The sequence below is a fragment of the Lepidochelys olivacea genome, assembly GCF_965140295.1.
Source record: "Lepidochelys olivacea isolate rLepOli2 genome assembly, chromosome: 5".
In the NCBI taxonomy this organism is placed as follows: domain Eukaryota; kingdom Metazoa; phylum Chordata; order Testudines; family Cheloniidae; genus Lepidochelys; species Lepidochelys olivacea.
This window is the reverse complement of record NC_140415.1, coordinates 26981433-27008681: the sequence shown is the minus strand read 5'-3', so window position 1 is coordinate 27008681 and position 27249 is coordinate 26981433. Positions and strand designations below refer to the sequence as shown.

The 27249-nt window shown below is 42.0% G+C and overlaps 1 protein-coding gene across 2 annotated transcripts in view; it reads right to left on the bottom strand.

The window, feature by feature from the left end:
- WDR70 (WD repeat domain 70) overlaps positions 1–27249 on the bottom strand; it is a 272758-nt gene that overhangs the window by 184485 nt on the left and 61024 nt on the right. For both annotated transcript variants that reach the window (XM_084628341.1, XM_084628340.1), the window contains exon 6: positions 4056–4115. In XM_084628341.1, coding sequence (XP_084484467.1) covers positions 4056–4115 — 60 coding nt within the window. The remainder of the gene's footprint in view (positions 1–4055; positions 4116–27249) is intronic.

Here is a 27249-nt window from a genome sequence, read left to right as displayed (position 1 = left end):
GTGGCCTTTCGGAGACCGCTGAAGACAGCGGCTGAGAGAATGGCCCAGGCACCGCTAGGAACCCCCACGGGTTCCAATACTGCCATTGAAGCAGCAACTGCCCTGAGAGCCAAGCTCCCTAGATGGACCTGCATTGAAGTCTGGCGCATAGGCAGGGTGATGTCACTTAGGTGGCGCCCCTTATACCGGCACATGAGTGTGAGTCTCCAGGGGCACTAGACCCGGACCTACAGATACATCAGGGGAAAATATCTCTGGCAACGATAAATGCGGTGCGCGCACACCTGACAGGGAATGGATATGAGCAAGCACTGGAAGAAGAACTGAACACTGACTTAGAACAGCTTTGAAGATTTACTATGAAGAAGAAAAAATACTGCTTTCCCTTTATTTTTTTAGTAGTTTACGTTTAACACAGTACTGTACTGTATTTGTCTCCCCCTCCCTTTTTTATTTTAGACTCTGCTGCTGCCTGATTGTGTACTTGCAGTTCCAAATGAGGCGTGTGGTTTACTGTTCAGTTGGTAACTCTGGTGTTTCTAACTCTGAGGTTCTAGTGTACTTATAGACTAATCAAGTCTCCTCTTAACTTTCTCTTTATTAAGCTAAATAGATTTACTGCCACTATAAGGCATATTTTCTAGTCCTTTAATCACTGTTGTGGCTCTTCTCTGAACCATCTCCAATATATAAATATCCTTCTTGAATTGTGGACACCAGAACTGAAGACTGTATTCCACCAGTGGTAACACCAGTGCCAAACACATAGGTAAAATCTCCTACTCCTGCACAAGATTCTCCTGTTTACAGATCAAAGGATCACATTTGCCCTTTTGGACACAGTATCACACTGAGAGTTCACGGTCACTTTAGAGGTTAATAATTATTAGCCACTAATGTTATGTTTGTATTCGCATTTCCACTGTAATCTCCTTGCCCCCACCTTCCAATTTTCATTTGCTCTTAACTTTCATCTATCAGTCAGAAATTTTCCATGAGAAGGTAATTTTTCTTTTTTTAAGTTTGAACCAAGATGGTTCAGCCTTCTTTGAATATGAGGAGGGATACACTTTCAATTTCAAAATAATTTCTGCAATGTTTATATTTACTTATGTGTTTGTTTTGGAATTTATTAAACAGCTCCTGTATTAAACTGAGGAAAAAGATGAAATTTGGCAAAATAGTCATCCTCCTTGAGGGGAAGAATCTGTAGGAAGTCTGCAGGAGAAAACGAGCCTCTTGCTTCATTCACTGCACATCTTGAAAGGTAAAAAACTGCACATGTCCTAAGGTTCACTCGAGAGGGTTCTCTTGTGAATGGTATGATAAATGTGCAAAAGGACATCATTATTGGGACTTGGATTGTCGCATCAGTTAAAATTTTGATATTACCTCTAATTTTTGTTTTCTTCTCGGGCAGAAACTTTGAATTCTTCTGGAGTTGTGAATGACCCCCACATGAATATCAAGAATTGTGGGTTCATAGAATCATAGAATATCAGGGTTGGAAGGGACCTCAGGAGGTCATCTAGTCCAACCCCCTGCTCAAAGCAGGACCAATCCCCAACTAAATCATCCCAGCCAGGGCTTTGTCAAGCCTGACTTTAAAAATATCTAAGGAAGGAGATTCCACCACCTCCCTAGGTAACGCATTCTAGTGTTTCACCACCCTCCCAGTGAAAAAGATTTTCCTAATATCCAACCTAAACCTCCCCCACTGCAACTTAAGACAATTACTCCTTGTTCTGTCATCAGCTACCACTGAGAACAGTCTAGATCCAACCTCTTTGGAACCCCCTTTCAGGTAGTTCAAAGCAGCTATCAAATCCCCCCTCATTCTTCTCTTCTACAGACTAAACAATCCCAGTTCCCTCAGCCTCTCCTCATAAGTCATGCGTTCCAGTCCCCTAATCATTTTTGTTGCCCTCCGCTGGACTCTTTCCAATTTTTCCACATCCTTCTTGTTATGTGGAGCCCAAAACTGAACACAGTACTCCAGATGAGGCCTCACCAATGTTGAATAGAGGGGAACGATCACATCCCTCGATCTGCTGGCAATGCCCCTACATATAAATCCCAAAATGCCATTGACCTTCTTAGCAACAAGGGCACACTGTTGACTCATATTCAGCTTCTCGTCCACTGTAACCCCTAGGTCCTTTTCTGCAGAACTGCTGCCGAGCCATTCGGTCCCTAGTCTGTAGCGGTGCATTGGATTCTTCCGTCCTAAGTGCAGGACTCTGCACTTGTCCTTGTTGAACCTCTTCAGATTTCTTTTGGCCCAATCCTCCAATTTATCTAGGTCCCTCTGTATCCTAGCCCTAACCTCCAGCGTATCTACCTCTCCTCCCAGTTTAGTGTCATCTGCAAACTTGCTGAGGGTGCAATCCACACCATCCTCCAGATCAATTATGAAGATATTGAACAAAACCGGCCCCAGGACCAACCCTTGGGGCACTCCACTTGATACCAGCTGCCAACTAGACATGGAGCCATTGATCACTACCCGTTGAGCCCGACAATCTAGCCAACTTTCTATTCCACCTTATAGTCCATTCATCCAGCCCATATTTCTTTAACTTGCTGGCAAGAATACTGTGGGAGACCGTGTCAAAAGCTTTGCTAAAGTCAAGGAACAACATGTCCACCGCTTTCCCCTCATCCACAGAGCCAGCTATCTAGTCATAGAAGGCAATTAGTCAGACACGACTTGCCCTTGGTGAACCCATGCTGACTGTTCCTCATCATTTTCCTCTCCTCTAAGTGCTTCAGAATTGATTCCTTGAGGACCTGCTCCATGATTTTTCCAGGGACTGAGGTGAGGCTGACCGGCCTGTAGTTCCCAGGATCCTCCTTCTTCCCTTTTTTAAAGATGGGCACTACATTAGCCTTTTTCCAGTTGTCCGGGACTTCCCCCAATTGCCATGAGTTTTCAAAGATAATGGCCAATGGCTCTGCAATCACATCCTCCAACTCCTTGAGCACTCTCGGTTGCAGTGCATCCGGCCCCATGGACTTGTGCTCATCCAGCCTTTCTAAATGGTCCCGAACCACTTCTTTCTTCACCTCCTCCCCATGCTGTGCTGCCCAGTGCAGTAGTCTGGGAGCTGACCTTGTTCATGAAGACAGAGGCAAAAAAAGCATTGAGTACATTAGCTTTTTCCACATCCTCTGTCACTAGGTTGCCTCCCTCATTCAGTAAGGGGCCCACGCTTTCCTTGACTTTTCTTCTTGTTGCTAACATACCTGAAGAAACCCTTCTTGTTACTTTTAACGTCTCTTGCTAGCTGCAACTCCAAGTGTCATTTGGCCTTCCTGATTTCACTCCTGCATGCCCGAGCAATATTATTATACTCTTCCCTAGTCATTTGTCCAATCTTCCACTTCTTGTAAGCCTCTTTTTTGTGTTTAAGATCAGCAAGGATTTCACTGTTAAGCCAAGCTGGTCGCCTGCCATATTTACTATTCTTTCTACACGTGGGGATAGTTTGTCCCTGTAACCTTAATAAGGATTCTTTAAAATACAGCCAGCTCTCCTGGATTCCTTTCCCCCTCATGTTATTCTTCCAGGGGATCCTGCCCATCTGACATGGACTTCTTCATTTGCTTTTCTCCTAATCCTTTTGGAAAATAGTTGATCGGAGGAGCTTAAATTATTTCCCAACAGGATTCTGTTCTTATGATCCAGTTTTCCAGTTAAGGATTTATCCGCAGCCACAAACTACAAATATCAGCAGCCACCCCTCCAAGACACTTGAGGACTTTTTTTTTTTTTTTTTAAGAAAGGACTTTGCACCCATCATTCTTAATGACCTCCATCTTCGCCTCCAAATATCAGTTCTTTTGTTGCTTATCTTCATAACTGCAGAGTCCAGAAAGGAACTTTGTATAGGCACTGGTGGCTGCCCAGAAGTTACTCACCTTTTCCTACTGTATTTCATTTTTAGCTTTACTGCTGTTGCAACCAAATATATATTTATCTCATTTGTCATAAGTGGTTCAAAAGTTCTGGAGAAATCCATTAGAATATAAAAAGTCTAGGAGTTATCACTTACTGTTTTGGTCCCGTGCAGGAGTGTAATTTCATGAGAGTCTGGAATTTTCTTGACAGGGTTCTGAAACAAACAAACAAACAAAAAAATACAATTTTATGGACCTAGCCTATTGCCATTACATCAAGAAAACCATCACAATATGAACATTAAAATAAGCTACTTAACCTGAACAGGAAATGAAAACCAATTTCTACTTTTTCCTGATAATATTTTTGAGAGTAAAATCATTTCAGCATAAAATGTTATAAAATATATATATGCTATTAATGAGGCAGCAGTACTATAAACAGAATAATGGATAGGCTTTAAGTATTTAGGGGAAAATTCCATGTAGGGTTCTTATAGCTTCCTTAAAAGGAAGAAACCTTACAATTTGTTTTTTTTTTTAAATGAACACATACTTAAGAGGAGGGGAACAATTAAAAACTAACGATAATCTAAATTATTATTTTCCCATTTTGTCCCTTAGAAAAAATAAAACTTCTCCTGCTGGGTCCTTGACCCCAAAGACCTTAAAATCTTGAATTACAAATGTTAATAAATCATACTACCTCTCAAATCATTTGACTTTGTCAAGTATTATTTATTACACATTTAATGCAACAATCTAAAATTACATCATAACAATTTATGTTATATACAATGTAGATAGGACAAAGGATAGGCTTTAAAGATTTATCTCAAGCTCTACTGTGACCACAAGCATGCCACTAGGACAGTTTTTGTGTCAGGCTATGTGATGTAGTCAATCTAATGTAATTCAGAGCAGTTTGTTTAATCCCAATATATAGACCTAAAGCCATTTACAAGCCCCAGAAGATTTATAAGAACTCTAAAACATCTATTTAACAACTGTTACAAATATGTTAATAGTTACTCTAAGCAGTAAAGCTGAAGGAATTCCAGTCACTGTGAGTTAAAGTTTTAATGAAGGTCACTTGAACCATTCACAAAACACTCATTTAACTGGCATTACTTAATGTTCTAAAATAGTTACAATCCATCATTCCAATGTCATATCTGTTGTTATAACTTTCTACTACAAGAACTCAATTAAAAATTACTTTTTAAAGTATAGTTTACAGTGTAATTAGTAAAACTGTCCGTAGGGTAGAGCCCTAACAAGGGATATCAAAACACATGGACACCAGATTCTACAATGCAAATTGCTTGTATTAGATTGTTGCACATTTATTTGATATAGGTGTAGCATAAGGTTAAATAATTCCTATTTTAATTTCTTTCCATTTACATTCTATAAGCCCCAACTGATCATTGGTCTAAATATATTACAGAATTTGACATAGCCTCTTTAGGAAAAGGGTTCAATTCAGACACGTGCTTAGTTAAACAGCCTATACCTGTTCTTTCTCTCAGACTCCAGAGAATTTTTCAGAAAAGGGGATAATTCTACACACAGCCCACAGAACCACTTAGTTGAATGTTGGCATACAGTACCCTAAAGGATCATAACTACGGATCCAACAACCTACAATCCTAGGGAAGAAGTTTGGATCTGGAGCCCTATTTACAGTTCAGGCCCCACCTCTATAAAGCACCAGAAAAAGTTATTTTTGTATTATTAATTAAGCCTCCAATGCCTGAGCCTCCTTAATATTCTAAAGTGCTTTTAATTATTGTTTGGGTGATACCAAAAACTGCTCATCAGTAATTTATGGTTCTTGATATCACCAATAGCTCTAGAACATTTTATAAAACAGAAGGCAGGCAAGGAAAATCATATATGTAGATAGTGATAAGTTTCAGAGATGTATGCATCTGCCACAACAGAGGAAGCACCAACTCTGAAGAACAACCTCCATCATAAAAGAGAGATTGAAAATCTTCATTGGTTAGCAGCAGCAAAAACAGAGCATTTTGAACGCTATTAGTGTATTCGGTGCAAAGGCGTTAAGAAAATGTTATATGCCTGCTCACAAAAAACAGGTTTACTTTCAAAATTATGTCTATATTTCAGTACTTTATGTTGTTTTAAGGGGTAGACTGCCTGTCTTGTGAGTTCTTTCAATATGTTAGGCAGCAGCAGAGCAGGCAAGGGAGCTCTTACAAATATGAAAAAGGAGGTTTGTTACTACCATATTAAGTAGTAATGAACTGGACTATTTGCAATTAGTTGTTTGTGCTTCATCTTTTAGGCGAGTTACAGCATTTATTTAAAAACATTAAAATGACTTTAACTATCTCAAAGCTACTAAGAAACACCAATAAAAAAGCTTTCTATATAATTCCCTCAGATTAGTAAATAAAATGTGCAAGACAGACCAACATTTATTTCATTTCAATCTCTAGTACCTCCAAGTGGTAGTAAATCGGCCTCCTTCTCTTTGAGATGAACACAAAGTTCACATAAAGAGGTTTCTTGTTGTGAAGCACTCATTGAATGTATTTCTGGCTGCTTAACAATAAGGCGGAGCAACAGATACATGTAAACAGTACCACCTGATAAATCTTAAAATTCTAACAGCTTGTTCCTGAAAATCAGACACAGTCAGAGGGTTCATTGTACTATACTCTGTGCTTTCCAAGGGATTCCTGACATTTAAACTAGCTGTTTAGATTATTCAAAACAAAAATTAAGATAACAACCTCCAGGGACATATCTTGGCAAAGCATCTCTTAAAAATAGCCAAATATTTACCAAAAAGAAAAAAAATATCAATGTGACTCATTCTATTTTAGTAACTCTAAACTTCCTAAATTATAGAGGACACTAGAAATATCTCAAACTTGCAAAAACAAATGCCTATATATGCACACAAGTACAGATGTAACTAGTGACTTTCCAGTATTGTAATTCCAAAGAACAAGGAACACCAGACAAGGATTTTTCATGCTCTAAAGAAAAAAATTAGGTAGTATATTCTGACAAGTGCTGACTTTTGTGCTAGGAAGAACCCCACACATCTTGGGAGTTTAACTACAAGCTTGACTAAATATTAAAACAAATTGTTTGTTCAATATAAAACTGTACATTAACCTTGGGTTACTAACTTGGAATCCCAATGAAATATGGGGTACACTTACCGTAAGGTGGGTGCAAAACTAGTTGAAAGACCATATGGAAAGAGTAGTTACAATGGATCTCTGTCAAATTAGGGGGATCGATCTAGTGGGGTCCTGCAGGGGTCTATGCTGGGTCCAGTACCAGTCAATGTTTTCATTAAGGACTTGGATAACGCAGTGTAGAATATGCTTATAACATCTGTAGACAACACCAAGCTGAGAAGGGCTCCAACCACTTTGGAAGACAAGGTAAGAATTCAGAACGACTAACAAATTGGAGGAGAATTTGTCTAAAATCAACTAGATGAAATTCTATAAAGACACGTACAAAGTACTACACTTAGGGAGGAAAAATCAAATGCATAATTACAAAATGGAAAATAATTACCTTGGTGGTAGTACTGCTGAAAAGGGGATTATAGAGGATCACAAACTGAATGTGAGTCAATGATGTGATGCACTCACAAAAAAGGCTAATATTCTGGGATGTATTCACAGGACTATCGTATGTAATTGTTCCACTTGGCACTGGTGAAGTCTCAGCTAGAGTATTACGTCCAGTTCTGGTCAGCACACTTTAGAAAATATGTAGACAAACTTGAAAGAATCCAGAGGAAAGCAACAAAAATGGTAAAAGGTTTAGAAAACCTGAACTATGATGGAAGGTTTAAAAACTGGCATAATAAGTCCTAAGAAAAGGGGGGGGGTGGGGAGGGCACCTGATAACCTCTTCAAATATGTTAAGGGTTGTTATAAAGAAGAAAGTGATCAATTGTTCTCCACGTCCACTGAAAATAGGATGAGACATAATCAGCTTAATCTACAGCAAGTGAGATTTAGGTTAGATATTAAGAAAAACTTTTTAACTATAAGAATATTTAAACACTAGCATAGGCTTCCAAGGGAGATTGTAGAATCCCGATCACTGGAGGGCTTTAAGAACACGTTAGACAAACATCTGCCACGGATGTGTTAGGAACAATTAGTCTTCCTTCAGTGTAGGGGGCTGGACTGGATGACCTCTCAAGGTTCCGTCCAGACCTACATTTCTAGGATTCTATGTTAGTCTATTGCCATGCCAAATAATGTTGAATTTGAACTGAGAATCCGTACCCTGACTAGAAGCAACAAGAAATCTGAACTGATATTCTTGAGTGTACCAAAACAAAAGTTTTGATATGGCAACTTTACTTTCCTTCCCATTTATCACAGGAATTGACCTGTCCGGACAACATTTTTCCTTGTATTTCTAGAAAACTTTGCATTTTTATTGCTTTAAGATGTTAATGAGTTTTTAAACCTGTAAAATATGATTCAATTAGCCAACAGCCCTGCTCCTTTAAATTGACCTTTCATTGTTGAGAATTTGGTCTCAGCTTGCACAGTGAATGTCTGCAGAGAAGATCACAAGTCTGAAATCTGGACCAGTGCTCCTCTTTGTTGCAGGTAACTCCACCTCTACCTGTTTGCTGAGCTTTTGGTGCCTCCTCCCAGCAGCCCCTTCTTTCTCAGCCCCAGATAGAGCTTTTACTTATCTCGAAGCAACTATAGGTTAACACCAAGGCAGGGCTTCTTCAGATTGGTGATCTCCTTCCAGAAAGTCAGTTTAAAAGACAAGACAAAAGGTAAGGAGCACACCAGTAATTCTACAATTTGGGCTACACCTAGCTGAACCTGAGGTGAACCCTAGGCAAGCTAAATAAAGCAGAATAAGAACATAAGAATGGCCATACTGAGTCAAACCAAAGGTCCATCTAGTCCAGCATCTTGTCTTCTGACAGTGGCCAAAGTCAGGTGCTTCAGAGGGAATGAATGGAACAGGTAATCATCATATAATCCATCCCCAACTTCCAGCAAACAGAGGCAAGGGGGCATATAAGGTGGAAGGGAATGGGCTTGGAACCCCCATCAGTTCCTTTGCACCGGACATCCTGGGGAAGACTCTGATGCAGAGGGGACGGAGGGTGGGTCATGGAATACGACTGCCTCACATCTCGAAGAACTATAGTTACAGTAAGTGACCACTTCTTCTTCGAGTAGATGCAAATGTGTATTCCAAGTAGGTGACTTGTGAGCAGTACCCCCCCATCCGGAGGTGGGGCTTGGAGTCTATCTGAGTAAGGATCGTAGGACTGTTCTTCCAACATTAGCGTCCGCTCTGGAAGAAGCGGTGATCATAAATGTATGTATCGACAATCATGTGGTGGCCCTGCAAATGTCCAATATGGAAATGTCATTGATGAACACTAGTGACATTGCATGTGCTCTCATTGAATGAGCCCTGTCATAAATATAAAGGGAAGGGTAATCACTTTTCTGTATACAGTGCTATAAAATCCCTTCTGGCCAGAGGCAAAATCCTTTCACTTGTAAAGGGTTAAGAAGCTAAGGTAACCCCACCAGCACCTGACCCAAAATGACCAATGAGGAGACAAGATACTTTCGAATCTGGAGGGGTGGGAAAAGGCTTTTGTCTGTCTGTGTGATATCTTTGCCGGGAACAGACCAAGGATGCAAACCCTTCAATGGAGACTTAGAACTTTTAGTAAGTAATCTAGCTAGGTATGTGTTAGATTATGATTTCTTTAAGTGGCTGAGAAAAGAGCTGTGCTGAACAGAATGAATATTCCTGTCTGTGTGTCTTTTTTTGTAACTTAAGGTTTTGCCTGGAGGGATTCTCTATGTTTTGAATCTAATTACCCTGTAAGGTATCTACCATCCTGATTTTACAGAGGTGATTCCTTTACTTCTATTAAAAGTCTTCTTGTAAGAAAACTGAATGCTTTTTCATTGTTCTAAGATCAAGGGTTTGGGTCTGTGGTCACCTATGCAAATTGGTGAGGATTTTTACCAAACCTTCCCCAGGAAGTGGGGTGCAAAGGTTGGGAGGATTTGGGGGGAAAGACGTGTCCAAACTACGTTTCACAGTAAACCCAGTTAAAGTCTGGTGGTGGCAGTGGAAATTCCAAGGGCAAAGAGTAAAATTAATCTGTACCTTGGGGACGTTTTAACCTAAGCTGGTAAAAGTAAGCTTAGGAGGTTTTCATGCAAGTCCCCACATCTGTACCTTGGAGTTCAGAATGGGGGAGGAACCTTGACAGTAGTAGGTCGTGATTTTTCAAATTTTTCTCCATAACTAAAAAGTTACATGCACCAAGATGAATCTACCATATTTAGCAGTGAAGATGTAATATGTCCACTCAGATTAAACTCATGTTGTGAGAGAGAAGGTGGAGAAAGAGGATATATGTGCACACATACTCCTCTCTTCCCCCCACACTAAACACACACACACTCACCCTTCTAAATACCCTGTAGCCTAGGGGAAGTTCCATGAGCTGAAAAAGAGACGATCATGAGCTCAAATCTCACCTCTACTGACTGCAGTGTATATTTCCAGGAATCTCACCAGCCATTTTATTAACCAAGGCCATAAATCCTAACCCCAGAAGGCACTCAAGTCTGAGCGGCCACACCATTTTACAAATAAGTCAGCAGATAGATTATATGACATCACAACAAGAGGCTCAAGAACAGAACACAGGATTCTAACATGGTAGACCCAAAACTTACATACTCAGCCAGACTGCCTTTCAGAGTCAATGTGCTTTGGTTAGCCTCTCTCTAACCTATATTCTTCTACCAGTATTCGTGATCAATTAGATAGCTAATGCAGAAGGCTACTGCTATCTAGCAAACTGTTGTGTAACCCACAGGGAAAGGGTGTGTCAAGTCTTTCTGTAGTGCCTAAACAAGAAGCTAGCAATTACTCATGTAGCTCAAGTGGTAGAGGTCTGAGCAGGGGTTCTGAATGTCTTTTTGCACTCTAGCACAAAATTAAGGCAGAATAAACTTCCCAATCTATTGGTACAGGAGCATCTGAAGTCACTGTCAAGAATGTGCGCTTGAGGGCAAGTTTGAGAAAGCTGGGGTATGTATTGTTTTTCCATATATATTGGAGATGGAAGCAAATGCTTTATGGAGTGTGTTATCAAGTGGTGTAGCCAAACAAAGTGGAAAGGAGTGCAGGAGACTCTTCCCTTAACTTTTCATTTCCTTGATTTTAGGGTTTTGAGTTGGTGGGTGGGTCCTGATGAAACCTTAACTCTCACTACACACAGTTCTCATGTGTTTATTTTCTAAAGTGTGGCTTCAAAAAGAAATATAAAAAGAAAAATTTTGTAATAAGCCAGCAGATGCACCTAAGTATGAGCAACCAAGTTCTGGAGGATCAACAGGCCAAGAAGCTGGAGGATTTTATGACAGCTGGGAAGGGAGCTGGAGGCCAAGCGCCATGTTGGCTGTAGTGTGTGTGAGGGGGAAAAAGGGGAGAGCCACTCTGTGAAAGGAAGGACTGTGCTGCTCCGTCTGGGCCTCTAGGCTGATGGGGTGCACTTCTCCTCAGCTTCTCAACCTTCACCTTCCCTTGGGACATATGCGAGTTTAAGTCCAAAGTGCTCACAACAAGTCCCAGCCTAGCAGCATCCATGACATCCTGCACACTTGTATCCAGGGCAACAATGGGTTGGCTGCAAACACACACAGCCATCTTGTGTATTAGTCATCTTGGATGATGTCCCCACATGAGATATCCACAGCGTGGGGAGGGATGTATTACTGCAAGAGAAATTAGGAGGATTCTCATGGCTCCATGATGGGTGCACAGGACACTAAGGAATGAAAAATATTAAGAGGATGCTGTAGAGCAGGGGTGGGCAAAGTTTTTGGCCCGAGGGCCACATCGGGGTGCGAAACTGTATGGAGGGCCGGCTAGGGAACGCTGTGCCTCCCCAAACAGCCTAGCCCCTACCCCTTATCTGCCCCCCTCAAAAACCCCGACCCATCCAATCCCCCCTGCTTCTTGTCCCCTGACCACCCCATCCCGAGACCTCCCCCCCCCACCACCCCCAACCTGCACCCCATCCAACCACCCCGTCCCGACTGCCCCCCAGAAACCTCCTGCACCTTACCCAACCCCCTTACCAAGCCGCTGACAGCAGCATATCTGGCCGACGCGCCACCTGGCCAGAGCCAGAAACGCTGCCGCACTGCCCTGCACGAGCAGGTAGCCCTGCAGCCCAGAGCGCTTCCCACACGGCATGCTGAAGCTGCGGGAGTGGGGATACAGTGGGGGAGGGGCCGGGGGCGAGCCTCTCGGGCCAGGAGCTCAGGGGCCGGACAGGATGGTCCCGCGGGCCATAGTTTGCTGTAGAGTCATTCTTATTAGTCTCCATTGCTAATGCAGATAATACTGTAACAGCATAGCCTCACATTCTGAGTTTTAATTACTTGTGGGCGGGAGGGAAAGTTATTAATTTGTTCTGTGGTCTAAAATAAACCCCTCCAAGAATACAGCCAAAAATTCATGGGGACTTTAAATACATGAACTTCCTTTCTAATGCATACAGGAGGCAAACTTAATTTAACCAATGTAGAAATAGCACCTTGTCTTGCTTCTCCCAACATCTCCTAATCCATAGTCTCATGATTTTTTTCTTAGATCTGCATTGAAGAGCCTTCTTAGCAAGACAAAAGACCTTAGATTTGACTTTCATCTCTAAAAATGCCTAAAAACACAAATCTACAACGTTATTATAAGTCAGCTAGAAAATATTTCATTAAACAATGGGTCAATGGTCATTCAGACTGTTCCCAGAAACTTGTAAGTAACTTGCACAGAATCTTTGCTTCTTTCATTTGCCACTTATTATCAGTTTTCCTTCCTGAAAAACCTCCTTTGGTTCAGTATCTAACAACAGGTAACACAACGAGATTTGCAGCATGATTTGTAAATGTCTCTTTATACATAAATATTACACTCTTCAAGTATACAGAACCTGTCTCCTCTTTCTCCTGGTAATTAGCTTTAAGAGTTGAAAGGTAATGGGTGATTATTTTTCATCACATATTCTGGAATCTCACTCAGATGATTTCTAAATTCATAATGAGTGCTCAATCTGTGAAGTCATAGTTTCCATTAATATTTACGAGCTGGGAATTGCTCTCATGTACGTGAACAAGATAGATTCACTTCAGTCTTTTCCAAGGCAAATTATAATCTCTGATAAAACTGGTTTAAATGTAAAATTGCATGTGGTCATTAAAAATCCCATTGCAGTTTCCATAGGAGAATCTTTCTCAACCCCAGTGTCCTGGCCATACTCCAGATAAATTACATTCTGCTTACCTAACATACCCCACCCCTTCAGTTTCAAATGGATACAATACTTCTCACTTGATAGAGGCTATTGTGAACCGTTCACTATGCTTTATAAGAAAGTACCTATGTTTTAGGCAAGATATGGTTTAATTTTGGTGGCAAGATATGCAACTCTATTATAGTGCTTGGCTGAGTAGTGCTAGATATAGTTAAGAGTGCAAAATTATAAACCTGTTTTCATTCACTGATAACTTTTAGAAAGATTATTCTTTTAGGCTTTAACTTTCCATGCTTGGTTTCTACCCAATAGAGGAAAGTGAACAAATCAGCATTCTCCATTATTTGCTCATGAGGGGAAACCAAACAAAAACACCACCATATATTTTTCACTATTTCTTCTTTAAGAATTTGCTAAACTTTCTCCTTCGTGGGGGGAAGGAGAGAGAATAACTGAAAGACAGCAGACCTTTGAAACTAGAAGTGAAAATAAACCTCAGTGAAAAGAAAGCCCATAACTAAGGGCCAAATGCTTCTTTCCAATACACACATCCTTCCCTTTGAAGTCCACTAACATTTCATATCCACTTTGAAGGAGACATCTGTATTTCTATACCATACAATTCTGAAGTGCGGAAATCACACAGGAGTAGACCAGAGTATATTGGAGGAATCCAGGAACAAAAGAGGATAAGGAACATGTCATGAGACCAGAGGATGGGTCTCTGACATGCTGGCCTGTCCACATAGGTACCATGTAGTGCATACTTTTAGCTCAGGAGAAAGAAAAAATATCTATAGAGATACTTTGCCAAGGAAAGATATAATAAAACACACAAAAATGTACCTCACACACCATCTATGCTTTTTCACTTGATCTACCAATAGAAACTAATGGAAGCCAAAAATTCTTTAGCAGTTCCAGAACAAGCGTTGTGTTATGGAATCCCCATCACTGGAGATTTTTAAGAGCAGGTTAGACAAACACCTGTCAGTAATGATCTAGATAATATTTAGTCCTGCCCTGAGTGCAGGGGACTGGACTAGAAGACCTCTTGAGGTCCCTTCCAGTCCTACAATTTAATCAGAAAAATACTTCCATATTTTCTTAATTTGAGAAAGTGGCTTTACTGTTCTTGAGGTTTGTCCCCTGACTTAAAACAAATAAATTATGAAATTCAAACTGCGGGTCTATGCAAATTTGTGAAAGCTCTAGATAAAATGCCACCAGCCTTTAGAAATGCAAACCTTTCAGAGTTGTTATACTGACTCACATCAGTGAAAAAACTATGTCTTTGTAGTTCAAGCAACAAACCAAAAGACAGCTACAGTTATGTTTTCTCCAGCAGTAAGTTAAAATTAAATAGTTGCTAAGGGACTTGAGTACACATACTAGGAAAAGTAGTTTTTATCTTTTTTTCCACAAGTTTTACAAACAATGGAGTAAAGACCAATAAAACTGTTAATGAATTCTGATGGATTCTCCTATCAGTTCAACAGATGAGTTTTCAGCTACTAATGACTTACATTCTGGATTTATCGGTTTTTTTGGCTTCTCATATGGGAAGCAAGTCCAATCCTGGATTTCCAAATGCAGTTGCGTGTCTTGCAAGTGTACTCATTGTTGAAGGGAGGGTTGGAGGCACTGTCCTTACAACATGCTCTCTTCTGCAAAGACTTCACACGCCCCTCCTCTAAAGTGGACATGGCCTCATGACACTGACCTCTCCATCTGGGTGTATCCAGTGCAACTCATTCCCAGATTTTAATGTCTATCATGCATGCTTTAAGATTGGCCTTCAAGAGGTCTTTGTATCTGAGGATGGATCGATCCTTACAGCAAGTTGGCTGTAAAACACTGCTTTTGGTATTCGGGAAACCTCCATGTAGATCATGTGTCTGACCCACCGAGACCTGATAAACATACTTTCGATGCCAGGAATTGGGCACCTCTCAAGGACTTCAGTGTTGGGGATTGTGAGGTTATTGACGTAAACTTTAACCGTGTAGATCATTGTTGCAACCAGGGTCCTATGCTTGCATCAGTTCTTATACAGAGGAGGCCAAATGGGGTGTTTATGGGAAGGTTGTAGTTTGCTGGTTATGATTATGCTGTCTCTGTGTGTGTATCATTTTTGTATTTGAAGTTATGAATATTGGCTATGTATTTGTTTGATACTAAGTAACTTCAATGAAGCATTTGGTCAGCTTCTTAAGAATAGTCCTCTCTCAGAAAGTGCCCAAACAAGAAACACTTAACTGACAATGGAATTTGGGAGATGCCAATCCACATCTGAGTTTTCCTGGGAACGTTCAAACTAACATGTAAACAATAGCGTCGACCTGCAAAAACCTGAATCATTCATAGACATGTGACTTGCCCAGGTGACTGCAAACTCCACCTTGTTGAGGGGATTTTACACAGGAGAACAAAGGGGTTTCCACTCAAGAGAAAGACTATATAAGGCCCTGGAAACCCCTTCATTTTGTCTTCAGCTGGCTTAAAAGATAGCCTCTCCACCCCAAAGAGATGTCTGAAACGAACTGGAACAAAGGACAGTAACTATGGGGGTCGGAGTGATTGCTGGACCCAGGCTAGGAAGGAGTCTAGTCTGTCAAAGAAGCTTATTGGATATACATCTGATGAAGTGAGCTGTAGCTCACGAAAGCTTATGCTCAAATAAATTTGTTAGTCTCCAAGGTGCCACAAGTACTCCTTTTCTTTTTGCAGATACAGACTAACACAGCTGCTACTCTGAAACCTGGAACATCTCTGAGGGTGAGATTTACCTGCATTTAGTTTCCTACTGTATTAGGCTTAGACTGGCGTGTTTTTGTTTTATTTTGCTTGGTAATTTACTTTGTTCTGTCTGTTATTACTTGTAACCACTTAAATCCTACTTTTTATATTTAATAAAATCACTTTTTGCTTATTAATTAACCCAGAGCAAGTATTAATACCTGGGGGAGCAAACAGCTGTGCATATCTCTCTATCAGTGTTATAGAGGGCAAACAATTTATGAGTTTACCCTGTATAAGCTTTATACCGAGTAAAATCTATTTCTTTGGGGTTTGGACCCCATTGGGAACTGGATATCTGGGTGCTGGAGACAGGAGCACTTCTTAAGCTGTTTTCAGTTAAGCCTGCAGCTTTTGGGGGACTCGGTTCAGACCTGGGTCTGTGTTTGTAGCAGGCTAGCGTGTCTGACTCAACAAGACAGGGTACTGAAGTCCCAAGCTGCCAGAGAAAACAGGCTCAGAGGTAGTCTCAGCACATCAGGTGGCAGTCCCAAGGGGGTCTCTGTGACCCAACCCATCACAGGGATCTTGTCCTGCCACTTGATGGTGAAGATGGCTTGAGGACAGGATGCTACGGAAGAGAGTCAATGGCTTTTTGCTGGACGTTGCAGATTGACAAGTCAGGAGACTAAAGTGCTGTGCCCAGAGAAAGAGAATATTGCTTTTGTCTGTGAACAACTGCTGTGAGAACAGGGGTTGTACCACTGAATGGCAGTCACACTAATTTTCTTTCATGGTTTGAGGTGTCTTCTGGAACACTTTGGTGAGAAGTGTAGTGAAATGATGCTTTTCAAAAGCCAATGGTCTGACCAACATTCTCAAAGAGTCGACGATATGCACATCTTTAATGTCTTTAGACCACACAATTACATAATAAGACTGTTAAATCTATTAAAACTGGTTGATGAGTTTTAAAATAAAAACTAGTTTTCAAAACTGAAAAAAGTCTATTTCAACCAGTCTCTCAGACAAGTATTGCCTATGTCCTAGAAACACATATGAAGATAAAGGTACTGTAGTAATAACACTTTCTAGTCAGGGAAGAGACTGATACGCATTTTAGGAGTTAGGATGATTCACTCTAGCATAAAATTTTATAAATATCAAATTCACAGAAATAAGCGATACTGAAGTTTTTTAATGCCAATATAACTGCAGCCATAATAAAAGGTTTATATCGGTTTTTAAACTGATATAATTAAAGCACTACAAAAAGTGTGTGTAGACCAACCCTTGCTCTTTGACTTTGTGCAAGTAATTTTACTTCTCTAGGCCTCAGTTTTTCCATCTTTAAAATTAGAATAATATTTACCTATTATACTACAATATTTACCTATTATACTACAATTATACTAACCTGCTACAAGGTTTAATTTAATAAGGTTTGAACATTTAGTAGGATCTCTGAGATCTCAATATTGTTAGCAAGATGCACCGAAATTCAGCTTCACTGTACACAATCTAACCTCCTGTGGTAGAGAGTTATCCACAGATCCTCATGTTCAACAGTTCTTTTGATTTTAAAGAAAAGTTTACCCACATACTTATTCTAAAAGGCACCAAAAAAGACATTTATATACATAGCTATCGCTAACAATACCAAAATCTTCAGTCTAGAAATATGTTTACCAATTAAGATATGAAACTAAACTGAAAATTACAGCCAGCAAATAAACTAACCATTCATGGAAGAATTGCAAGCATTAAAAAAAAAAAAGTAAAAATTACAACATGTCTAAGTTACTGCAGGAAGGAAGGACAATTTCCTATCTAGCTCACACAGCTGGTTCCAATCCTATTACTGTTTCGATTAGTAATTCTCCCACACCACCCATAAATTACCTTCAAAACATTACCATTTAAACTATGTTATGAACTGTGATATAGCAGCACAATTTTGAATAATATGACATGACAATAAATTGCTACGCGACTAACAATGCATCTGGAAATAGGAAAAAGTAGGTTTTTGTTGTACTCACAAGATCTGCTTAACTCTCTCTCTCTCACACACACACACCACTTAGATACATTTCTTTAATAAAGTAAGTCTCAAAACAATAATTGCCACCAAAGGAAGCCAATATTGTGTGACTACCTTGTTCATTAAATGCTGCTAAACCTGTTATAATACCACCAATAATGCAAACAACTCTCACTCCAAAGAACTTGCACTAGTTAAAGATGCAGATATCTTGAATTGTTTGGCTTCTCCTTTAAACACAAGGCTCTGAAATTTTACTGTATGGAGTAACTGTTCAAAGATGTGCACAAGAAGTGTAGGATGTGTGCTAATCTACATAAACATTTATACCCTGGCTTCCCTTGATATATAAGCACAACAAGATTTCTCCTGCACACTGCTGAGAAAATGTTCCTCAAAACAACACTATTTTTAATGACTACAAAATCAAATATAGTAGTTTGATGACTCAATGACTGCAACTAAACTTTGCACTAAAAATATTAAGAGGACTGGTTAATGGGATACAGTTTCTCATTTCCATTTAACTGATCCTGAAAATGTTTACAGCTATGCAACATGAATCGTACACTGCCTGATCATTCCCAAAACTGCTATGCAGAGAGGCCTGATCCACTGTACTCCATATAGAACCGCTGCATATATATTCTAATGAAGTCCCCACCTAATGTATTTGTATTTCTTCACTCTTTCTGGCATTTAACTTGAATCAAAATTCAATTTATGTAGTCTCTGCACTTTTCTTTCATATACTATGATTATGAAGTTTTTTAGATGAGTATAGCTCAGAAAAGGTTCCACCAGCCAGGCTACACCAGCCAGTGCATCTCATGAGTGGGAATACGCAGACGACACTCAAATAAAAATTACTTCCCTACTTCACAGGTATGTTGCAACAATAATTCATAAATGTTAAAGCTGCTCAGATGCTACAAAGACTGAAGCATAGAAAAACCTATTAATCTGGCATTTACAGTGCACGACTCTGTGGTATCCAGGTTGTCACAGCTCTAGCTGGGTGCTCCCTTCCAGCCACACACCAGACTGTTGTGAGGGGAATCCAAGCCTCTGGCTCTCTGGGAACCTGGATGTTTTATATTTCAGAGCCAGAATGGAGTTCAGCCAGCCATTGCCTCAATCTTGGGTCCCTGACTCCCTAGGCACACTCCTGAAGTGCAGATCTGCACTCTAAAACTCCCTCCTGAGAGCCAGAACCCACTATCCAGCTGCCTACCTCCTCTGGGCACAGGGCTGACCCTTCAGACTCCCTCACAGTTAAATGCACCCTCTCCCAGAACTCCATTCCAAAGGTGCAAAGCTTCAGGGTTAGTGTTACTCTCTCTGGAGACACACAGTTGTTGTGAAGCATTTAACACACACAGAGTCTAATGAATTTGTTCTTTTACTTAATCAGATAAAGCACAAGAGAGTACAGAGCACAAAACAATAAACACTACAAGCATTTTCCTGCCTCAGTTTCCTGACCATGAGAGGCTGTTCTTTGGGCTGGGGTGGAGTCACTTAGATTATCAGGAGTTCTTCTGCTTCAGTGCGTGGCTTGTGGGCTACAACTCGGAGTCTTCTTCCCCCGGACCTTTCCGACTCCTTTTCCCTTGGGAGCATAGGCAGCAAGTTATACCTCTACGTGGTGCCTTGACACCAGCAATATTCAGAGCCCAGAGGCCCAGCTCCACCAATATTTGGGGCCGAGTGTCCCCCACGCTTCCCCCGAGTGTCCCCCGGCCCCTGCTTGCTTCCTCCCCGGGCCCCAGAGCAGAGCTTCCCAGGCTGCCTCTTCTGAGCAGTTCCATGCTGCCTCCCTGGAGCAACTGCTGCCGCAGGGTCCTAGTGCCACCCAACTAGACTAGCAGGGAAGACTGACTGAGCCTGCTCTCCAACCTCAGACCCTTCCCTTTTCCGGCGGGACCCTCCACCAGCATAGGTAGCCCCCCCGCCTGCAGTCACTGCTCCTGACCCATGTTGGGCAAGGGGGCAGCCCCATACCTCACCCCCAGTGAGGCTACAGTCAGGGGCAACAGCAGGGGAGGAGGTGCATGCAGCACCCCCCGGCACCCACCACAGGGGAGGCGAGGGAGATTCCTGGACATGAGAGGGGCCCTAGGAGCATGTGCAGTGACAGTGGTGGGGGTGAGTGTGCTGCTCGTGGGTTGGGAAGGGGGGCTCCTCCCCCAGAGCTTGCTGCTGCTGCTGGCAAGGAAAGGGCTGGGGGGGAGTCCTCTCTGGCACCTGTCCTGGAGCAGCCTGCCTGCACCCCAAACTCATCCCCAGCCCTGCCCCACCCCAGAGCCCACACCCCCAGCCAGAGCTTTCACCCCCCCCCACCGCACTCTCAACCCTCTACCCTAGCCCTGAGCCCCTCCAACACCACAAACACCTTATCCCCAGTCCCAGCCAGAGCCCTCATCCCCCTGCCTTAGCCCTGAACCTCTCCAACACCATAAACCCCCCATCCCCAGACTGAGCCCTCACCCCAACACTCCTACTCTCACCCTGAGCCCCTCCCACACCCCAAACCCCTCATTCCCAGCCCCAGACAGAGCCCTCATCCCCTACACCCCTACTCTCGCCCTGAGCCCCTCCCACACCCCAAACGCCTCATCTGCAGCCATACCCCACAGCCCTCACCCCGCACTGCCTCCCACCCCCAAACTCCCTCCCAGAGCCTGCACCCCAATTCCCTGCCTCAGCCTAGGGCCTGCACCCCAGACCTCCTCCCCCACCCAAACTCCCTCCCAGAGCCTTAGGCAGGTGGGTGGGGGGGGGTTCTGGGCACCACCGAAATTTCTACAGACCTGCCACCCCTGCTTGGGAGTCCTTTTAGTGCACCTTGGCTCAGGAAAGGCCCCCTGCTTTATGCAGTCCTTCACATGCTGAGTAGCTTCTCTCTCCTTTTGGGACAAAAGCACTGAAGACTCCAGAAAGATCAGCTCCTACCTCTTCATAACTTTTAGCTCTGTCAAGCGACACCCCACCAGCTGCCCCACTTGAGCACAATGCCCCTGCCAGGTGACTTTGTTGCCAAGGCAACCTCTCCCTAAGAAACTAGGTCCCCTGGTTAGGAGCTAGTGTATAGTCTACAGCAATTACATTTCACAGAAGGCTAATCGCCGCAATTAACCCCCTCCAATCACACACACCTAGTCGTCACCTGCCATCCCACACTGGAACCGATACAGGGTATCATTAAACAATTACAACCCATACTTGCTGGGGGCCACATCCTGAAAGAAATCTTTCCCAGTCCCTTTCTTCTGGCCTTCAAACACTCCCTCAATTTGCCAAGCTCATCATCAGAAGCAAACTCCCCACAGAGCAGGATACACCAACTCAAAAGCAGAATCAGACCCTGCCATGACGACAGATGCAAAACCTGAAGACACATCTCCACTACTACAGTAATGAATACCCCCCACTATATATTTTTTAAGAGCCCTGGGTCCTACACATGCCTATTACAACATGTGGTGTACCTCATCCAGGTACACATGCATTACATGCATTAACTGCCGCAGTAACAACTATGTGCATGAAACGCATCACTACCCTCTCAAATGAACTCACCCAGGAAAACGATATAAAGACAAAAACACCATATCACTGTGGATGAACACTTTTTACAAAAACTGGAATTAATTGGCAAACTGGACACCATCGAGTGGATGGGTCACTACAAAAAGTAATTTTCCCTCTGTTGACACTCAGACCTTCTTGTCAACCGTTAGGAATGGGCCACATCCAGCCTGACTGAATTGGCCTCGTTAGCACTGACCCCTCACTTGGTAAGGCAACTCCTACCTTTTCGTGTGCTGTATATTTATACCTGCCTACTGTATTTTTCACTCAATGCATCTGATGAAGTGGGTTATAGCCCACGAAAGCTTATGCCCAAATAAATGTTAGTCTCTAAGGTGCCACAAGGACTCCTCGTTGTTTTTGCTGACACAGACTAACATGACTACCCCTCTGAAACTTTTTACAAAATGATCACTCCATATCTGACCTCTCAATCCACATCCTCAAAGGAAACATGCATAACACCTTCAAAAGATGAACCTGGGAGATAAATTCATAACTTTGCTAGACACTAAAAATCATGGACTCCATAAAGAAACTGGATTTATAGCTCATTACAACAATTCATTGCAACCCACTAACATTCCTTTGTCCTACAGCTGCTGGAGGATTCTCTGCTCCTTGAAGTCTTTAAAACCACGATTTGAGGACTTCAATAGCTCAGACATAGGTGGGAAGTTTTTCGCAGGAGTGGGTGGGTGAGATTCTGTGGCCTGCATTGTGCAGGTCAGACTAGATGATCATAATGGTCCCTTCTGACCTTAATATCTATGAAAAAAACTGCAGAGGTGTTAACTGCTCACTTAATCTTGAATGGCCTCTTACAAACATGTTAACTCCTTATGCTAAAGGATCAGTTTCACCTTGTATTTAGCTGTGATGCTCTGAGGTCACACCTGCACTCAAGATTGAAGTTGACCCAGCTACCTCACTCAGGGGATGTGAAAAATGCACACTCCCGGAGCCTTGTAGTTCTTCCCTTAACCTAGCTATTGCCTCTCAGGGCTGGTCTACACTATGAAGGGGGGAAATCGATCTAAGTTACGCAACTTCAGCTACGTAAATTCCACCTTCTCTGTATGTATATCTATCTATATATATCTTCTTACTATATGTTCCATTCAATGCATCCGATGAAGTGGGCTGTAGCCCACGAAAGCTTATGCTCCAATAAATTTGTTAGTCTCTAAGGTGCCACAAGTACTCCTATTTTTTTTGCGGATACAGACTAACACGGCTGCTACTCTGAAACCTACATAAATAACGTAGCTGAAGTAGACGTATTTAGATCTACTTACTGCAGTGTCTTCACTGCAATGTGTCGATGGGAGATGCTCTTCTGTCAATTCCCCTTACACTTCTCGTTGAGGTGGAGTACCAGAGTCGACGATAGAGCGATAGGCAGTTGATTTATCACATCTATACTAGACACGATAAATAGACGCCCGCTGGATTGATCACTGCCCATCAATCCAGCCAGTAGTGTAGACAAACCCTCAGATGGGTGGGTTAACTATGTTGACAAGAGAACCCCTCCTGTCACTATAGTGAGTATCTACACTTAAAAAGCTAGAGCGGCTGCAGAACTGTAGAGTTTCAAGTGTAGACAAGCCCTGAGTATTTTTCCTAACCTGAAGAAGAGCTTTGTGTAAGCTTCAAAGCTTGTCTCTTTCACCAACAGAAGTTGGTCCAATAAAAGAAATTACCTCACCCATGTTGTATCCCCAGTTAAAGCCCACCTACTGACAGCCCTTGAGGCTGTATCACTATGCCTTAGAACTTTGGTCCATTATGGAGCTAACAGCACAAGAGAAGACAACTAACTCCCACATTAAAAATTGAATTTGCAGTCTGATAACATAGGTACAAAGAGCCCTGCAGTAAATAATAAGTTTGTACAGATTCCCATATTGTCACACAAGCACCTTACTCTTTTTTCTTTTGGGGGGAAGGAGAGCAACAAATAGGAGAATTTCTGTGCATGATTGCAATGTTATTGTGGTTGGAACTGTGAATTTGTAGGGAAAAACCAACCAACAAGGGCTTTGGCGGGAAGGTGGGGGAAGCTCACACTATAACTTCTGAGTCTACTCAAGGAATTCTTCCTCTTTTACAATGTTGAAACACTGGCACCATTCACTACCTTATCAGAAGGTGTGATATGGAGTGCAAAGACAAGAAAAAAAACTGAAAGTTACTAATAAAGGGAGAAAGAAACAAGCAGCTCATGTTGAATTCTTGTGGCTGCTCACAAAAGAAGCTGCCATGAAGGACAGGAAAACCGTGTCTATAGGCATTCTAAATTAATGCAGTCTCACAACAGACAGTGCTGTTCTGGAACTGCATCTAACAGTCTCCAGTGGTGTGGGACATAGGTGAAGAAAAAAGCTAACAGTGAGCAAAAGGATATAAATAGAGTTTTTCAGCTGGTTGTGTGCATCACAAACCAGAGTCTGGAAGTATCTGTTAACACTGACAGACACATGGGTATGTATACATTGCCCAGTCTGCAACCAAAGAGCAGCACAACAGTAGGAGTCGGGGAATTTTGGCCAGCACAATGGGACAAATATCTAACCTTATGAAGGTTCCAGTGTGATCTTTGATGTTCACACAGAGCAGACAGGACCTCCGTTTTTAGTCTCCTCTAAAAGACTCCTACGCTGTAAACTGCATGAATTCAATTTATCACTCTCTGATGGATGAAGGACTGAGTTGACCCTGATGGGATTTGAAACTGTTTCCAGGTTGTCTAGGTATGTCAAGCCTGATGCTTAGATGGTAAACCATCCTCATTTTAAAGGTGCCAAGTTGACAGGGCATTGTCTGTGCACCTCAGCCTTTTCCTTTATGTGAATGCCATTTCAATGAGAACAATGGCATAGGCTCAATTAAGTCATCTGGCAGTGTATCATCCAGTATTGTCATGATTTCAGAGTTTTCAGGAAGCTTTGAACTCTAAAACTGGGTTGTTTCCTTTGATGAGAGATGAGTGGGCACAGATGCAAGATTAACAAATGTATTTATATTCTATATACACCTTTCTTCAATTCCAGGCACACTGCATACAGTAAGAACACAAAACAAAAGATACTTCCAGAAGTCATTAACTTAAGAGACAATCTTCCTAATAAACATCGCACCTTAAAACCAACGTCAGAATCTTCCTCTGTACCCTGGTTTACTCTCAAGTTCATTTTTATCACAAGGAACTGCTAAAAAGATGCAAATACAGTTTTGAACAGAAATGGATGTCAGGAAGCAAAAAAAAACCTATGTACTTGTGATCTATGGAAATGGTTACATGGGTGTTACTGAAAAATATAACTTCAGAGACTGGAACTCCAGAAGTATAAACTGAGGGCATAATTTGCCTATGGAATTATCATCACTCATAATGATGCTCAAAAAGAAAGAACCCAGCCAAGATTGTAGGGCTAGCAGTTAGGAAAAGAAATCTTTTTGCTGTACGTGTAAACTAAGCACAGTTGATGAAGATGTGATTGACATAATGAACATGTGCCCTTACTGTACCATGTTTGTTTTTTTCCCCCAGTTACTTTTCAGAGTAGAAATGTACTTTAAATCTCCTCCTCTGCTACTCGCTCTCCCTCATGAGCAGCTCTGTACTTCTCACCCCACCTTCATACTGTTCATTTGCCTCTGTTACTTCCTACTATTGTCCTTAAATGTTTCCTCGTGCTGCTGATTCTTATTTGCCTAACACTTGCCCATTACAACCACTCAACATTCTGTCACTAAACTGACATCTGTCATCACCATGATGTGAGTACACAGTAAGAAAGCTGCAGTCATGAAGCACCTCCTGGAGGTAAAGGCCCTTTAGCAAACTCACCTGCTAACCAGAACACTTTTCTACATTCCTCTGCTAGTGAACTTCAATTGGCAGCAGGCAGAGCCCACAGTGAGGCTACTTTCTGAAGCTAACAATGTTTCCATCTTGCACTGATGGTTTCCTACAGGACTGTAGTGGCATAGCCATGGCACCGGAGGTTTTCTGTTACTGAAGAAACAGCATCTCCCTTGAGCGATGGAAGCTAGGTTGACAGAAGCATTTTTCCATCATTCTAGTCGTGTCTACACCAGGGGTTAGGTCAGCATAGCTACAGTGCTCAGGAATGTGGATTTTTCATACCCCTGAGCACTGTAGTTACACTGACATATGTTTTAAGTGTAGACCAGGCCTAAGACATAAGTAAGGCTGCAGTTCTCTCATCGAGGTCACGAAAGTCCATGAATTTCCAGGACCTCCCTGACTTCAGCAGCAGCTGGTGCAGCTGACCCCAGGGCCAACCAAGCAGCTGGGGGGACCCCGGAGCTACTCACACTGTCTGCTTCTCGGGCAGCCCTGGGGCCAGCCACACCAGCTGCTGCTCAGGTGGACCCAGGCAACTGGTCCTGGGCACTACCCCGGAGCAGCGGTCTGGGGACGGCAGCAGCAGAGCCCTGGGCCACCCGCCCAAGCAGCAGCAGCAACAGGGCCCCAGGCCACCCCCCTGCAGCAGCGGCACACCAGAGCCCCCCTGACCAGAGCAGCAGCAGCACCCACTGGAACACCCCCCTCCCCAGCAGCTAAGTTTTAGTCAGGTGTATTTATACAGTACAGGTCATGGACAGGTCACGGCCGTGACTTTTTGTTTACTGTCCGTGACCTTTCCATTACTTTTATTAAAAATACCTGTGACTAAATCGTAGCTTTAGACATAAGGGGTGAAATTCTGAAGTCCGTGGCAAAATTCCTAATGACTTAAATGTGGCCAGGATTTCAGGTCCCTGCTGAGAGGTGCTTGAAATCTAAATCAGATAAGTGAAATCTTGAAATCTAAATCAGAAAAATCAGGAAAAAATAAGCGTAACGAGAACAGCCAACGACATGTGTGGGAAATGTGTAAGGCAGACCTCAAAAGCAAGTAGTATGGTTGGGTGATGGTGGTAGTAGGGAGTGCTACATCTTTCTTTTTTAAAAAAAATTAAATGTAGAATAAATGGTGTCAAAACAGATTTAGTGTTAAAAGAACTTTAAAATAATAAATTCTCACAGAAAGTAGGTTTAGAAATCAACAGCAATGGGGAATCTAAATGTTTTTTTTAAAATGGTTAATTTTTTATTCTGTATCATTGCGGGCTTTTTAATCATTACATAAAGGCACACATTACAGACGGACACAAAATTTGTAGATATTGAGGATGCTTAAGTTAGTTATTCCTCTTTTAGATTTTCAAAGCCTGATTAGTATTTATTTCTGGAATTTCCCATAGTGATGAATGCTCAGGGATACATCTATCTATTTAAAGAAGTGTTATCACTGGGAAAAATATATTCATAATGCTTGAGAAAACAATAGACAATTGGGCTGCTTATGATTCTGGCATTTATTTGGCAGGAAACACAAGGTGATTATTTATACGTGAAATGATAGCACTGACTAAAACTGAAATATTCTTAGCTTGACATACATGAGCTTTCTTCGTACAGAACAATCTGCTCTGAATTCCCTTGTTAATTCTGCTCTACACAAGACCTCTTGCAAGTGGCAGATATAGCCTAATAAACCCAAATCACATATGGAAGCTTGAGAAGATAGATTATTAACCTCAGAAAGAAACAGTTCAT